The sequence below is a fragment of the Anopheles funestus genome, chromosome 3RL, assembly GCF_943734845.2.
Source record: "Anopheles funestus chromosome 3RL, idAnoFuneDA-416_04, whole genome shotgun sequence".
NCBI lineage: Eukaryota > Metazoa > Arthropoda > Insecta > Diptera > Culicidae > Anopheles > Anopheles funestus.
This window is the reverse complement of record NC_064599.1, coordinates 20,258,880-20,276,805: the sequence shown is the minus strand read 5'-3', so window position 1 is coordinate 20,276,805 and position 17,926 is coordinate 20,258,880. Positions and strand designations below refer to the sequence as shown.

The following is a 17,926-nucleotide window of genomic DNA, read 5'->3' as shown; positions in this document are numbered from 1 at the left end:
AATAAATTTGCCTTCGATATTATCTTCAATTGGAATATAAACCTTATCAGAGTTGAAATATCCTGACAGTAACCAAGTGTCATAATTAATTGTGCACCGGTATTTACGCAAGAAATCACGTCCTAATATACCATCGGTTGGAATTGGAAACGTTGAATCCATGACTTGGAATTTATGTTTTATTGTAAAGTTATTTGGAAGAACTATTTCCGTTGAAAGTGATCCTATGGTTTTTACTGGTAACGTATTTATTCCAGTAAAAGATAAAATTTCATCTGTATTGATAATAGATGATAATTGATTTATACTATTGGATTTTACGAGCGAAAGCTCGGCCCCTGTGTCTACTAATAGAGTACATTTGTGGTTGTAGAGTCCTAGTTGCACTTGGATGAAATTTGTACAGCTAGTGTTGATATTGAAACAATTTTTAACAACATCTGGTTGGTTATTGGTTATTGTTGTTCGGGTGTTTGTGACGATTCGGTGCCCCCAACTGTTATTTGCTGGGGGACCTGCCCGTTTTCCGTCTGAGCATAGAGCAGATTGGCTCTACCTTGACTCATAGCTCTTCCTTGGAAATTATTCCACAAACGTCCACGTTGGTTTGAATAACCTCTATTCCTTCCTCTTACATTACGGTCTTCATAGTTGTTGTTGTAATAATTTCGCTGTACATTGGGCCGACGGTAATTATAGCTTCCCCGTCCTCGTCCTCTATTGAACAAACTGAAGACTTGGGCAGGTTGCTCACTCTGTAACTCGTTCACTTTCTGTATTGCCTTTTGTATAGAATCGAAATCATTTGCTTTTAAAATGATTCTCGTTTCTGTGTTGGGTGCAGCGTTAATTAATGCGTCTACTCCCGCTTTGGTTGCCATTTTAGATGCTTGGCCTGGTGGGATTTGGCTATCAATATACAGCGACGTGAGCTTTTGAGTAAGGGCCTCTACTTCATTACAGAATTTTTGTTGATCTCCTTTGTTCTTTGTAGATTTTAATTTTGCTACCAAAGATTCTGGAGTTTCCAAACTTTTGCAAGCCTGTTTTACTGCTGTCGCTAAATCCGCAAGATTTTGTGGATTAGATGATAAAGCAAATCGTGCTCTACCATTTAATCTAGTTTTGACGAATTTGATAGCAGTAGCAATGTGCTGCTGCGGAGTTATATCCTGAAGTAGACTGACAGAATCTAAGAACGAATCTAATCCTTCCGGGGAACCATCGTAACTCTGTATTAACGATGTTGCTGTTTTTATGTCAAATGGGGTCTCTGATGGGGGTGACATGGTTACCGTATTACGTTTTTCTATGTATTGCTCTTCTTGTAATTTACGAGAAATAATTTCTTTGATTTGGAAGTTTGTTTCACGGGAAAGTTTAATGAGAAAGTCTAAATGATTTCTAGGTATATCTTTTTCGTTAGTTATTAGTTGTCTTTCAATTTCTTCAAAAAGTTTTATAGAATAATTTAATTTTGCCTCTAGTGTTTCGGGTCGGAATCTCTTATATATCGATTTTTTAAGGTTGTTTAAAATTTTAACGAGTGTTTGAACGTCATCTTCGATTATTTCTAACATTTGTTAATGATTAGTTTAGGGCTCACGTGCAATATTCATAGAAAGGGTCCTTGTTGTGGTTGTCCGATAGTTGAACAGCTGCTTGTCCGTTCATTCCGCCGCGTTGCTATCACAGGGTCAGGTTCAGGGTCTCCTTCACTGGTCACTTTTATACTTTGCTGGATGGCTGGAACCGAAACTGCACTTCAGGGTGTTCTTCACTCGTCACTTTCATCCTTTGCTGGATGGCTGGAACCGGAACTGCACTTCAGGATTTTAGAATAAAAATGTACGGGTTTCTTTTTCACTTGTCACTATCATCTTTTGCTGGATGGCTGGAACCGAAACTGCACTTCAGGGTCTGTGATTCACTATCTCATTAAAAGATTCACTATCTCAGATTTCTCTGAGGTCTGCCACGGTTCTTGCTGCTTTAATAGCTTGACGCTTGCTATTTTCTTTATACATTCTGTACAATGTAATTGCCAGATGTATGGCCACTATTGCGAGAATGATTAAAATTTTGTTCTCGTGATCATGGTGCAATTCTTCATGCACATCCAGTTGATTCAGGATTTGCACCTGCGGATCACCCGAATTTTGCAACACTTTCGACTGCTTTTTACCCATCGTGCGTTTTGTGGGGTCTCACTAAAGCTAAGTCTCACTAGGGATTGATCCTCTCAACACTGGCCGTTCACTTTATCACTTTTTGTTACACTGTCACGGTCGCCATGTGGTAAGCATCCATATAGCTTGTGATATTAAATAACGAATCGTAGTCGTTGAAGTGTAGGCTTCTAATTGATGATCGAATTTATTGTTTTCGCTTATTTATAACCTAACTAAGTGTTGCGCAACATAGCGTCATGTTGCGCCCTGAGCGAGGTGCCTGGAGACAGCGGTGATTGCAATAATCGATACGCAAGCAAAACACCTAGCGTGCGAATTGTCGACTTGCAATTCGGTGTTCATCGGCAACTTGATCGGTCTGCGGCTATCGTGAGAACGAGTCGATCGATGCGTCCATCGATCAGCTCGCAGGTCAACGTTTAGAGCAACCGCGTTCAAGGTTGCTTACAATAAAGTTGTTTCATTCTTACTGACCCGAAATGGCACGGTTCGTTGGCTCAACGAAAGTGTTTGCGTAAAATGTGCGATATCCAAATTCGGAACAGCTTTAACCATTTTTATCCATCGCACAGACAGGCTCGGGCCGTACTTCAAACGCAAAAAGGATGGTAAAAGTTGGTGTAGATCTTGGTTTTGGAATTTAACAGACGTTTGAAAAACATAACCTCAAATGAAACATATCCGTTAAATGCGATGCTTAGCTAAGAAAAGAAAGCTCCAACAGAGCTATACCTTCATCAGACACTTAAATATCAAAAAATTGAAAAGGCGTGTGATTTACTGTTCATTCAGGAACTGTGTATAAAGTTGTTAAGTTGTTTATTACCTTATTCTGAAGAAAAATGCAAGACAGATGAAATTGTTAGTAGATTAGTTATGTAGCGTAATTAACTGGAATTTTCATTTGATTTAATTGCATATACTGAACTTTTAAATAATTCGTTAGGATAAAATAAAACTTATCTGGAAAAATTAGGAAAATGTCTTGTTTATTTTTAAACTCTTCTACCAGGTGACGAATGTTCTTGAGAATATTCAAATATTCGATACAAAAAGAATCCAACAAAATGCATGAACACCATTTAAATTGGAAAGCTTTACCTACTTTACCAACCCATTTGTAACAATGCTTCTACCTGCTAGAGAACACTTTGCACCTGCAATACAAAATTCCAATGAAAATGACCCCAAAACTTCTCCTTCCCTTCAACAACAGTAGGTTATTCAATCGTGCCATTCGCTCGTTACTTTGTTGCAAAACGGAATTACTTCCGCTTTTCCGTAAGCTGAGTAAGCAAAAAAATGGAAAGAATGGTAACCTCTCCAAAAGTCAACTGCACCGTCCGATCGGGGTAGTGTGGTTACTAGTAAAAATTTAAAGAAAAAAAGGAATACATTTCCAACAAAATGTACCCCACTTTTCTCACCACTCGAAAAGGCGAAGCATTTCCTTTTTGGGGGTGGATTCTTCGTCAGACCGTCACCAAATGTGGTGACTCCGACTAGAGCAAGGACACATATTGGCACTGCAACATGACTGGGAGGTGCCATGTACAGAAAGCAGTGGATAAATAAAAAGAAAACTATAAAACGAACGTAAACAGTGATGCATATCTTGCGACGAAATGCATCAAAACGTCTTAAAAAACACAAAAAACACACATACAAAAGACTGTCGGCACAACTTTAGCTAAAAGCTGTAGCTTTTAGTTTGTATAAAATTTATATAAACTTATACAAAAATAGTTTTAAATAATATTTAAATTTTGCAACATCATTTTAGAAACATTAAAGTAAGGATCTAATCAAAGAATGATTATTTGTCGAAGATTTCATTTTAGCCGCACTCCACTCTGCACTGTGTGATTTGCTGTACTTTAGGTAAAGATTTACTGTTTGACACATTTTTTTCCCGTATGGGTGAACAACGTTGTCCACTTTGCACCTAAAATTGCAACGACCGCAAACCAATAACCAGCGTCAAGTCACGTTATCCGTTCTCAAGACGACCATCGCAAAGGCGATCGAAAACAGAAAACCTTTGTGCTTGCGGAACGGTTAGGACTGGTATGGGGCGTGATCTGGTAAATATTTACGTTTGTAAAACTTATTCCATTGCTTTGCTGTAAATTTCCGCCTGACTGAAAAGCTCCGGCTAAGCCATTGGTGTGTATGTATGCGCTACTAAAGAAAAATAGATTCCTTTAACCCTCGACCACCGATGGTTTAGAGTTCGACCGTGCTGTAAAACGCTCGGGAAAATGTTTTCATTTCCGTACCGTAGCGAAAAGAAGTTGGGGGTGTAAAATTGGATCCTTTTAACAATGAAGCACTGAGTGAAAAGTGAGGTGGATGTGAGGGGACGCCGTGTAAAGCGAAACTGCATCCGTTGCAATCTGCTGCTGTTTGTCACGTAAGGGAAGCAGAAAGATCATGACCAAGGTACCGGTCACGGACAGATAGAGATCTTCTGGTTGCAATATCTTTTCTAGCGAAAGATATATTACCACGGTGAAACCTTTTGCCGAAAAAAGGGAGCAACAAAAAAGCTCTTCATTGGTGGTTAGACCACTATGTTACACCACCACGCTACGATACGTAATACGAATGGCGACGACAATATGTGTTGACACAATTCTGTTGGCGCTGAACGGAGAGTGTCGTCGTGTTGTACTGTTTGTTTCGTATATTAACGCCCCAGGATAAGCTAAAGCTGTTAGCATATTTTCGAAGTTTCGGAGAAGTGAAAAGCGAAGCAGTTTACTGTTGTTTGGTCAGTAAATTTTACTCACAACTTTGCTTGTTGACACGGCAAAAGGGATTGTGCTTCAATTTTTTAGTATGAATTTAGTTATTTAGTTACAGAAGTGGATAGTTAGGTATTAAATTATGAATTTTACTTTTCGTTAGCTTTTATGCAGGAATATATGAAGAAAGTCTGATGTACATCACTAACATCATAAAGTAAATAAATGGGAGAATTTTCAAGGTTTTTTTATATAACAAAAGCGAACGAACTTTGTTCCCTTTTTTTGGCTGTTTAACAATCATTATCATAGTCCATTGACTTTATTTTGGCCAATTTTTGGTCCCAGCGTCAAAAAAACACCTTTTCTCTGTTACCATCATCACTGTTCCATTCAAAAGCACTTGTCCAAGTTATGCGAAATGATATTACACTCTGGTTACCAGTTTTTTTCTGCATGCCATTTATCGTACCCAAACTTCATCTGTAAGCTCGAACGGCACGGACGTACAGTACACAATCAGCAACCAGTTTTCCACTGGTTGATGACTTGAGGTTTTCCCCCTCGCTTAGCTGGACATTGAAGTACATTCCCTCCCCACCTCCAGGGGTGAAAACCAGCCAAGGACTTTCGTTTCGGGAAAATGATTTTTCCATTTCCATTTTTCAACTGAAGCTATATTGCGGGAACACGTAATATCATTTTTCCCCCCCGGGAGGATAGGACGCGAGAAAGGTAGAGTTGCTAATAATGAATGCTAAAATTAGCAACAAAATGGAACAGTAATCAATATGCTAATACAAGTTGCACCATAACAGAGGGGTGAGAGTGCTTTAGGATATTTTTTTTGTAAAAGTTTGTCTTTTTTCCATAAATTTGTAACGTTACAATGACACGTTGTACAGGAGAAATAGCGAGAAAAAAAATGGACAAATTCTTTTTTGCAAAAACATTTATTTTTCCAATTATTTCGCAGTATTGCTAAAAAAATTTTATTATAATTCTGTTACTTATATGATATGAATATTAAAAAAAGAAATACAATACGAATACAAAGTTGTAGTGCCATATTAAAATCTATTTCTAGATCTAATTCAATCTAAATTCTTTAGTCACGAGCAACTCCACAACTTCTGGTTTGTTCGTTCATTTAAATTCAAATGCAGCAAACAAGGAATGAATGTTCGCACCTCACGAAACGACACCCTCACACATCCACCCTATCAAACAATTCTTGGAAAAGATCTCTAGCCTTTAGTTGGTGTGAATGAAAATACTCCACCGTTGAGTTTTCCGAGATGGATATCAAATTAAAAGGTCACCGTTTTTTAAGCATGATTGGCACGGAAATCACTATTCCCAGGTGTTCCATGTGTGTGTGAACGTAGGAAAAGCGTGTTTCCTATATCGTTTTAATAACACATGACCACCAACATGAACACGACCGGGAGAGAGTCCATCATCCAGCGTAAAAGGCAATATTTTAGGGGGAAGAAACATTCAACTACACCGACAGCTGGGATTAGCAATTTGATTTCTTTAGTACGACCCGTGGAAAACAGCACGCAACAGCGACGAGAAAGTTTGTTTCATCGTCATCAAGCATCATCAGTACGCCGGAAGTGAAATTTAATTTCCCCACGCATCGCCAGACCAGGCCTTTCCGTGTCCTATCAGACCAAAACTAAAAGCCAATCGTTGGCGGAAACCACAAAACCCACCAAAAAGGACTCGGTAAGGTCGTTAAGATCAGTCGAGCTTGAAGTGTGACTTCTGGGTGCTTGGCGTGAAGCCTCGTATGCGTGCGTGTGTGTGAGTGCATGGATAAATCGTCCACTTAAGGACCATGAAATAGGTCACGAGAACTCGTACGGCGAAACATGTGCTTGGAATGGAACGGGGAAAACCATGGTAGAGTGGATTTGATTGAAAATGATGCGGTTTTCCATCACACCAACCACCGCCGCCGCGTGACTGGGGGACTAGAGGTGGCGTACCGAAAACTTCCTGCGGCAATTTTGAACGCCTGTTTCTACTTTTATTATTATTATTATTATAAGAGAGCAAGCTGTCTACTACCTATGGAGCGCATAAAATTATGCATAAAATGAGTATTACCGCCGCTCTGCCGGCTATTAACATTATTCAAGGGATCCGTTTTTGACAAGTGTAAGGGCAAACCGCCCTCTGGGTGTATGTTCACTCGCACAATGGTAAGGTTCTTCACAATTTCCCACCTGCCCCTGCCAGGGTTTGGAAAACTTTCTCTTTGTCGCTATAACGAAACATTTCCACCCCAACACCATTGATTGTCAGGAGAATTGTGTGAGGTTTATGGAGTTCTCTAATTGTGTGTGATGTGCGTCGGTGAGCAGGAAGAGCAATGTTGTGAGGCTAATGATGCTTATACGTGCAGTTACATAAAATTATGCTTCAAAGGACTTTGTTTTATTGTTATAGCGAATGTGGCATCGACATCTAAAATTGAATACATATTGCTATTTTCGGTTCAATATTTCATGAAACACCAGGCGTCTCCATGAACATTTTATTTTTAATTATTATAATTCGAAGAAAAAAATGTAAGTTGTAAAAAAAATCTCAAACAAATGACTCTCGGAAAGAAGGATTCCCGTTCCCAGTAAAAACATATTATTCGTCATTCAAATTGAAAGCAGCTTTGCAATCAATTCCTCACACTACACAACACCAACTCTTCCGACAGTTCTCTGGTTTGTTATCAAAAAGTATTCAGCTCCAGGTTTTGCACTCCACCCCCAAGACAGTATTTTGGTGGGCAATGAAATTCAATTTTTCCCTTCCCGAAGATAAATTCTGATTGCAAAAGCATATTCAAATATTTTTTCCTCTCACTATCACATCCCCCGCAGGATTGCACAACGGCAGTTGATTTTTATTCCGACTCGTATCGTACCGAACTGGGTTTTCTAGTCTTACATTTGAACTGTTTGAAAGGTTGCTGAAAGCTTTCTTCACCATTGCTCAGCGTCTGCGGATAGGTTCATGAAAATCACATTCCACTAAAGCTTCTTTAAGCGTTCCCTTTATGCTCGTTGGTAGATGACGCCGACGGTGGTGTAGCAAAGTTTGCTTGAAGCAACTTATTTTCTCTTTCACTTACGCCTTTGTTAACGTACGTTTCTCAGGTTGCATTTACTTTTGAGTTTTGTTTGCCACTTTTTGATGTGGTGAACCCGGAAACCAGTTTGCAAGCAAACGATGTGGGAAGAAATAGTAACTACGTTCGCTTGAATTGATGTTGTGGAAACGAAAAGAATATAAGAAGCCGATAAAATGAAGTGAAAGAATTGCCGCGTTTTTGTTGCAAAGTTCAGATACGAAAATACTGTTCAGACTACCTGAAAGAGATGGTAAACGAACTGGAAAAAGTTTCTTACAACATTCAAAGTAAGTGTAGAAAAAGTTAAGCACTTTCAGTTGAATGCAATTTTTTTCTTTTCTGTAACACAATCAACCATAAGTTGGCACCTTCAAACAATTGTAGTTGATTGAACTGCATCCAATATAAATAGAATGAATTGTGGTCAATCTTGCAACATAAGTTGGAAAAGTTATTAATAAAAACAGCTACAAGTTAACATAAGAAGTTGAACTTGCAATATTTGTGACTAATAATAAGTTTTACATTTATTTGTAAAGAAAATCTAAAAATTATATAAAACTATGTTTAACATCCTTTTAAAAAATATATATGAATATTTAAAAAAAATTGTGTTATTCTGTTAGAACGATTCAACCAAAGGAAAGTATTTCTATTTTAACGAAACTAAACAACACTCCACACATCAAGATTGTTTGTGGAAAAGCTGAAAGCCAGATAGCAATTCGGAAGCATTGTTATGCATCATTTATGAGACGTGAGATTCGTGCCCATGCATAACTACTTTCCACCTTTCCTTTTTCCGATGAGGTTGATTTTCTTGGGTTTGTTGTTCTTTTGCTTCATATATTACGTCCACTTCTCTTCATAGTTTATGATGATTTTCCCCCAGTAGAGCAATCATTATGAATTGTGTGCTTGGTAAGGCAAATGTTTGCCGTTTATATTTGTGTAGTGAATGTTTCTTGGAACTTGTTAGAAGAAGGTTGCTTAAGAATAATATAAGAAAGGGTGAGAAAATTTTTAATAAAACAAAAAACTTTAGTTCCAAATAATACATAACTATGAGCTGCAGGACTATAGTAATATTGTTAAAAAAATATCAAAAACGAACACACAATTAATATACCACATACGCAGAGAACAAGTGTTTGATTTATACCCAAGCAAAAAAAAACAAAGCCCACAAAATGTACCACTTTTTTATCAACTTCTGGTTATCATTATACACACTGTTTGCCTGTCGGTTATAAAATCCCTATCATCAGCTCGGCAGCCCACCCAGTAATACCGAAAACCAACAACAAAAGCGAACGAAAAAAAAGGAATAAAAATGATAGTCAAAAACAGAGACCTACACTGCAGACAAAACTTTGGCTTGCTTTCGTATGCAAATGAACGAAGTGGAGGGACTAACAAAAAAAAAACCCCCCGTCAAAATGAATGAACGAGATTTTTCCACATTTTTCATCGTCAGTGTTCGTTTTCACATGGAAAAGGTCGAGTGGATTGAGGTGGTTTTTTCCCCTTGGACGGATAGGTCGTCATTTGTCGTGCCATCATTTGCAAAAACTCCGATGTGGAGAAGGGATTTAAAACCGAGCGAATGTGTATTTATTTTTCAAAACAGAAACTGTCAGAGACTTTTTAGGAAAGTAAGGCACACACACACGCATCACCTCATACGGTTTGTGTGCGTTAACTCTCATGGAAGTATTTTATCGTGTCGAGACCGTCGTTCCCTTTTGGAGATGTTCAGTTGTTTTAGCAGCACACAGACAGAATGCATTTTTGGTACCATTTTTTTGGACTCACACACACAAATGTTTCTACAGCAACTGTCAAAATGTTTTATTTGAATGATTAATAGTGCCTTTCTGCAGTATGTTTGTTGACGAGTTATTTTGAGGTTATGAACGATTCCTACCACATACATTATGCTTAAATAGCCGGACGGACAAAGAAATGGTATCGTTCGCTTGTCGCATACAAAAGGACACTCAGCTACCAAGTGGCAAAACTTACCCCGAATGCGCTAAACCTTTTTCGTCTCGGGTGCGGGTCATGCTTGTTCAAGAACACTTCGGATTTTGGCCGGGGTGGCTTCTTAGGTCGCATTATCACACGTGTTTCCTCCCGGATGTCGTCGTCTAGCAGCTTGCTGTCGGACGAAACCGATAGCTGCCGATGGACGCGTTCGTGATCGCTTACTCTGTTCCAATCTGTAATGAATATTAATGAAGAAAAATTGTATGTTTTAGTAAACTATCATTTATATCTTTAACATTAGAACTACCAGACCAGTAATTTTGAATGAAACGCTTCATTTTCAGCACATTATTTTTCGGGTTAAATAATCCTAAGGTAAATGAAATATTAGTCTTACATATACATTCTATAATACAATCTTCAAAATAAACAATGAAATATACTCCAACACTTCGAAATTGGTTAAAAATTAACCACGAACGGAAAACGCTTAAAACGCTTAGTAGATCTAGTGTTACCAAGAATAAGTTGGACCAAGTGTGTTGGTACATCTTTGGTGTAGAAATATGTTAAGTTAGGTTCTTATTACTCAACATAACAATATAAAAAGATGTATGTATTTTTTGTATATTAGATTATTTTTATAAATCATCCCGCTAATAGTTTTATACATTTAAAATATATTTAATCAATTCATGCTTAGTTTCAATTCAATTATATTTAATTAATTAAAGTTTTTTAAAGGTAAATGAATAACTTTTAATTTACAACACTCCAATGTCCAATGGATTAGTTCAGCGTAGCAACAAACCCTATGGTTCTTCTATCGAACTTTCCTCTAAATTATGACGGTTTGATTACTTCATCAATTTGAAAACTTCATGCAAACTGATATCCCGACACGACAAACAAACTTTCCTTTCGGTATTATTTACTCTTCACTACACATTTGCTGCTGCTTCAATGGCTGCAAACTAAACGCAGTTAAACAATTTGCCAACTGTCAACGTACAAGTTTGCACGTTACTCAAAACACTATCGATAGAAAGCGCTTGTGCCGATTGTAAACACCAACCGCGCGTAGTAGTTCATCAAAGAAAGCACCACCAAAAACGCATTTGCATTAACGAAGCCCTTGCAAGGAAGTAAAATGGGAGTGAATGTTGCCAACACTTCCCGTCACGATTTCTAAGCCCAACCCACCCAAAAACCCGGTAGGACAAATATTTATCTTATAACCTCGCTCGAAATTCACTCAGCTTAATTTGTTTGCAGTATCAACTACTGTGCCAGCGCTTGGTAAGGTACCGATGGTGTGCCGATATAAAGCCACCATTGGGCACTCTGGAGTTATCTCAAGCACTGGATTATAACAACATTTACCTCCTTACATCTCCCCCCTCTTCAATCATTCCCCCTTAAGTACCAACAAAAGTTCATGTCTTAGAAAGCTTTCCTACAGCAGAAAAGACGTTGCCGAGTGCAGTTTACTATGCTCACCGTGTCGGATTTATGCTACCAATCCACGCGGGTTTCGGTTGAGTTTCGAAGAAAATTGTAACGGGAGCTAAATTTAATTCGCACCGTTTGCCGGAAGTGATTTTTCCCTCCTGCCCTGGGTTTTTCCTCCCGCGGCAGGAGGTGTAGGGAGATTGGTAAAAAGGAAATTCGCTTCGCAACGATACAGGATTATGATAGCTCAATGGTGTTGATGGTGGAAATTGAATACGGCGATGCTATACAATTTGTGTAGCAAGGTGGCAGCTGGGGAGCTTTCGAGAAGCTGGGAGCTTTTTACTTGGAAGGAATTATTCGCATCGACAAAAATGGAAATAAATTTGCTGGAAATGCTTTGTTTTTTTTTTTTGAGATAGGAAAATAAGCCGCTAAAAAACACTAAGAAAATAATTGTTTTTAGGAACTTTTGAATATTCCGATAATTTAATACTTTTTTATTTCATATATATTTAAGGCTTCGTGTCTTAACGTTTATCCTCTTGTTAAAGATTAAAAAATGACAAGAAAAAAAATGGATTCGATTGCCCAGATTCCCAATACCCACCAAACCGCGAGAAAAACTGATTCTCAATTGAGTGTGAAATTAATCGAATCAGGTTTTCCCATGCCGGGATCTACCACACTCACGTACGCAACTAAGCCACTGAATATCAAAAAACCGCTAACGAACAGCAATCCCATAAATCACCATAAACATGGGAAACATACTGAGCGACCAACCAGCATACGGAACGCCACCATTTGCCGGGACTTTGGTCAGGATATTGTGCAATCGAAATAGCTAAAAAAAAAGAGATCTCTCTCCAACCCAGCACATTCCGCAACAAATCAATTTCACTGCCCATTTGGCTTCAAATATAGCGACCACTGGGTACGGGCGGAACTCTCTATTTGTGTACCGATCCGCAATAAATTTCCATTACCATGGATTATTGATTAATTTTTAATGCTTCCCGCGACTCGTGGTGGTATTACGATTCCTGTTCGTTGGTTCTTTCGCGTTTCTCCTTCTTTCGATTTACCGAACGGGAAGAAAAAAGTTTGGAGAGAGCAGAAGGTAAGCTTCTTAATGGATCGTCCAAATCGATAACAGAATCGAAAATAGAAGACAATTACCATACAAGAGAAGATATAATTTTCCGCTTCTTGTGGACAACTGGCACCACCACGCGGCCGTCACTATTTTAAACGATAAATAATTTAATTGAACTTCTTTTAGGGTTTTTGTCCCATTGAAACGCGGAAGTATAAAGGTAAGTGGCAATAATGAACAAAGCGTAACAAATTAAATTTTTACAGACTTCACAACTAAGTGATAATCGATCGGATGGAAAAGATCGATCGCTTGCAATGATATGTTCACCAAGCTAGGTAGCCAGTCCATTAAAAAACGCTCAACAGGAAGAAATTATTTAAAAAAAAAGCAGAATGCCAAAAGTAAACACCGTCAGCTTTTGAGATTCGACGGCTGCACCGGAAATGAAGAACGACAGCTGCAATAAATATTACAATTAATTCGCACACATTTGGATTTGATCATTTTGTCCTGTAATATCTTCTTTCCTTTTCTTCCGTGCCTTCTTTTTTTTGAGAGAGAAAAATAAAATGGAGAATTGTTGTGTTGATGAGTTATAAGCTCCAGGTCCAGGAAAACGGTCCAAAATGACCTTATTTACCTCGCTGCGAGGTGTTTATCGGTAGAGTGACCATTTTTAACAGACACAATTTGCTTTTGGGGAAAAAGGAAAATTAGCTATTCCGGGAAAAAACAGCTATTCCGAAGAAAACATAAAAAAGGTGTCATGGGGTCCTCCACCCCCTAAGTGGAGTGCAAATGTTCCTTCAAATGGTTCCAATAAACCGAATGGGCATCGTTTTTGGGTTTGCCTGTCGCGTTTCTTCTTTTTAGGGTCAGTTTCGTTTTTTTTACCTAGAGCTGTGTTGGGTAATAGGGAAATCATCGTAAAATCCCAACATTCGTCTGTCCGCGGTAGTTACCATCTGTTTTGAAGGCTAATTTTTATTTCAGACAGAAAAGAAAGAAACCTTAATGGTTTGAATTTTAGCACAGAGACATTTTTTTAAATGGTTGGGCATGTTGTAATGGACAGGGTGGTAGTGTAGGTGTTTTTAAAAACCATCATAAAAATTAAATAAACATTAAATATACATCACATAAGGATACGTTCCGATAAAGTCCTTCATAGCGGTAGAATGTGTTGAATAAAAAAATTACATTTTAAAAAAAAATTTCGTCTTCATTACCTTCACCTAACTGTTGGATGAATCATTAATTAATTTTAATTTAATTTAAATAAATAAACTATTCTCTTTTAATAAAATCAAAATCATTCAAAATACAGTATAAAAATGTCTTTTACACATATTTCATTTTCAATTATAAAATTACATTTTTAATTTAATATTTTCAATTGCTTTCAAAACACTCTTTATAACCCAAACAATTGAAAAAAAACCCATGGTTTTTGCCGTGAAAGGATTGGTTCGAGCAACATTATTTCTGCGTTGCAAATGGTTGCTTCTTCCCAATTCCAGATTAACTCGTCCGTAAGGCCTATCCCTAATGCCGCAACAGAAAAAAGAAAAGGATGGCAGCAACAGAAGAACCAGATCATTTGGTCACAGATGACGGACACTTTTGGCCAACCGTTTCCCAGCAACGGCTCATCGTAAAGGTCGGGCACGGGTGACCATTTCCCATTGGCTGTGGGCATTGTAAAAAATAATGACCATTCACAAAATGATCCTTCCGTTTCTGTTTTCCTTCCTGGTGTGTTTTTTTACTGTCTCTTCTATACTTCCCTTACAAAGATGAGGAAAACCCTAAAGGGGAAAAATGGGGAAGATTTCACTCTCAAAAAGGATCTCCATTTCCACCACCTGGAGCAGCACACAAAGCAGACACATTGACTATCACTTGACGATTTGAACCGTTATGTGGTTTTTAGCAATGCCAGTTCGTTCAACCTCGGATCGAGGGGTTTGGAGTGACTTTTTTTTCTACCTTGTGTGTGTATGTGTTCTGTTCATCGTGAAAATGTTACTGTGTAAAAGGAATGACTATCATCTTCACACATCATTTTCAGTGCCCGTCGGGCATCAGTGCCACACGGAACCAAATGCGTTCGTTTCGCGCCTCATCGATAGTCCTGATGCTTCCATTTCCTTGCCATGGTCCGTGAATGCTATTTGCCTCATTTTATCTTCTACCATCTGGGATAATACTGGGAGGGAGAATAATGCGGCTGGACCCCCAAAATGACCGCTCCCCGTGTGGATAGATGAGTCCAGACAATGTGAGTGAATCGCAGTAGCTTCCTTCCAACCTTTTGCTACGGGGCGCAAAAGACCGACAACCATTCATCTACACTCGACCCCATTTCCGACGGCCATATTGTTCCCGGTAAGGAATCGTGTTCGTGTTCACTGTGTGGAAAGCAACCGGTTTCTGTTGCCTGGAACCGAAACGAAAGCTTCCTCTCGATTGTCATGAAAGTGGTAACCATTTTCACCAATCTCGTCGTAAAATGGGACGGGAAGGGCCATTTTCTTGCCAGTGTCTGGGACCGTTCTATAATGCTCACCTTTGATGAGGTGTACAACAGCAGGAATGGTTTGTTCAGTGAAGAATGAAACCTGACACCGTTCACCGGGAACAATGTGTTCTGGGAGAATGATACAACAAGTCACAATTCACAGTAGTTGAGCTTCTGCATTTGACTCATCGTGTGAGCAATTCATGTAAAATAGTTAGAATGCAGAAACGAGTGTTTTATGGAATTAAAAGATATTTCATTTTGAATTGCAAAATTGTTAAAGTACTCATTAGTTCATTAAATTACATTAAAATTGCTGAAGTAATTCTAGAGAGCTTTTGTCACAATTTTAACAGTTTCGCAAGTAAAAAGAATACATGTTCTGTGTATGTTAAATTTAATTAATTGAAAATTAATTAATTAAAGTAAAGTGATTGATCCGTTCTTCCTGGAGGTTGAAGCTCTGCTGATGATGGCGCTTTGCTAATCCCTAAACATAGTTTTCGTAACAGGCTTAAACAATGTAAGATTCAAGCAAAAAAAAAACTTCATTCAATAAATTGCTTTCGTTTTTTCATCGCCAATCACAGTTATTCAATTTCTGTATTCAACTATAAATATGTGAAAAATATCCCGACCAGCTTATACATAAAAATCTCTTTCAAAACACAAAAAAATAAAGAAAATTAAAAATTATACCCGAAAAAAATTGAAACAATCTACCTCTCTCCTCAAGAAAATTGGATCAAAACTTTCGTAATGGACTGCTACTGTAGAAAGCTTTCGAGGATATTGGCGTAAAAATACTCTCACACACACACACATTCTGGCCTCGAAGAAGCTTGTATTTCAAAAAAAAAAAAAAACAAACAAAGAAGAACAACAAAAGTGGAAAACTTTTGCACAAAAAAGCACATAAAGTACAACCAGAGCGTTTGAACGTTTATCAATCTCTTGCATCTTTCTTGCTCTACCTTTTCAAATCCTTTTTACCAACCAAATGGCTACTCGCGGATGTAACACCATTCTCTTTTAAGGGGTAAATTTAAACCAAAAAAAAGCTGTAGAAATGTATTGCATCCCTACTGAAAGGAAGAGAAAAAGCTTATACATTCATTAAAAAACACACACCCAACATGAGCAAGATGAGGCCACACATAAAATGCTGCTCTTAAACTCAATAGCGCCACTTCCATCAGACTGAGTGTGGAGCGTCTGCCTCTCGTTGCACATTGTCCACGGCAGAACACGGCAGTTTAAGGTTCATAAAAGGCATAACGGGTATGATTTATTCATACAAATTGTTTCAACCGGCTGAGCGAACCTTCAGGACTACCGAAAATGGCGCGACTACCGCCGCTAACTGGAAGAAAATGCCTTCGCCAACCAATAAGTAAAATGATGTAAAATATAATGTACTACACAGAATGCCGTTACCAGTTAACGACCTTCACCCATATGTGTTTCTCGCAACCTTTAGAGAAAGACCAAAATTGCTCAGCTGCAGATTGTTGTAACATTGTTCCGTGTATAAACGCCCTTCAAAACTGAGGCAAAAGAATTTAACCCGTGTCATGATTTATTTATTTTTTTATCATACGTCCTGGAGCTTTATTTGTCTACATCCAGGCTTACGGGTCGGGAAGTGTTGGCGAACTTAATTTACATGGAAAATTCATCACCCACTCCTTTAACGCGATCTGTACGAGAGAGCAAAAAAAAAAACACACATAATTCTAGCCAGCGAGAAATTAGGTCACTAACGCCATTTCCCGGGGTTCTATATTATCCCGACAGTTTTCGCATCAAGTTGTTCCGCTTTTCCAACTACGAGTGTTTTTCTGTTTTATTTCCCGCGCTTGGCACACACTACTGCCCTCCAAAACGGGGCAATGTGGTGCATATTTAAACAAGGGTTTAACTTACGTCCATCGGCACGAAACACCCTTTTCGTTGAGCCTCCAACGCCACCAACCACCCTATTCCGGTGCCAGCCAACTGTAAAGTACCGACGTAAAGTACGAACTACTCGCATAAAGTTGTGACATTTTATTGTAGACCGAGACACCGCTCACTAACAAAGGCGTCTAAGGAGAAAAAATCAACTCCCCCACGCACAATACGAGCGCACAATCCGGAAGTGAAACGAACGGAAGTGTCTGACTCAGGCTTGCAATGGAGGTTTTTTTCCTGTTAGACAAACGTAAGCGTAAGCCCGCCTCTGATCCCTGATCGTTGTCGGTTGTTTTTTCCCTCTCTTCTCTCTGTTGCTTCATCGCTGCATCGAATGCACCGTGTAACAATGCAATTTTGCACAATGGATAGAAGGAAAGTGATGTCATTGCATCCGGGAGTGTGCACGCGCTAGGCATACCATTTCCTCCAGTGGGCGCGTGCTCGTCTGCTGCAGGCGTTTTTTTTTGTATGTTCTTCGCTTCTTCGGTTTCGGTACGGAGGTAAAATTGCACTACAAAAAATATGTTGAAGAAACTATACCAACTGCACCAACAGGACCCATTTAATGTGCCACCGAGAAAAACGAGGGTTAGTATTTTTGTGTTTCGCACACGAAGGTTTGATAATAAAAGAGTTGTTTTATAAGCGTAAAGATAGTCAAGAATACGACTGTCGTCTGATGAGAATTCAAGTCACCTCCACCATGGTTGTAAAGTTTTTGGAATTGGGATATCCGCAATATAAATTAAAATGCTTAGAATTTTTTAATAATTTCGAATAATTTATAAATAATAAATATAATAATAAGCGTTCGAAAATATAATA

At 38.5% G+C, this 17,926-nt stretch overlaps 1 protein-coding gene across 2 annotated transcripts in view; it reads right to left on the bottom strand.

Annotated features, from left to right (window-relative positions):
• Positions 1-17,926, bottom strand: part of LOC125772241 (cyclin-dependent kinase 14) — a 124,908-nt gene that overhangs the window by 21,185 nt on the left and 85,797 nt on the right. For both annotated transcript variants that reach the window (XM_049443716.1, XM_049443718.1), the window contains exon 4: positions 10,107-10,303. In XM_049443716.1, the coding sequence (XP_049299673.1) occupies positions 10,107-10,303 (197 nt within the window). The remainder of the gene's footprint in view (positions 1-10,106; positions 10,304-17,926) is intronic.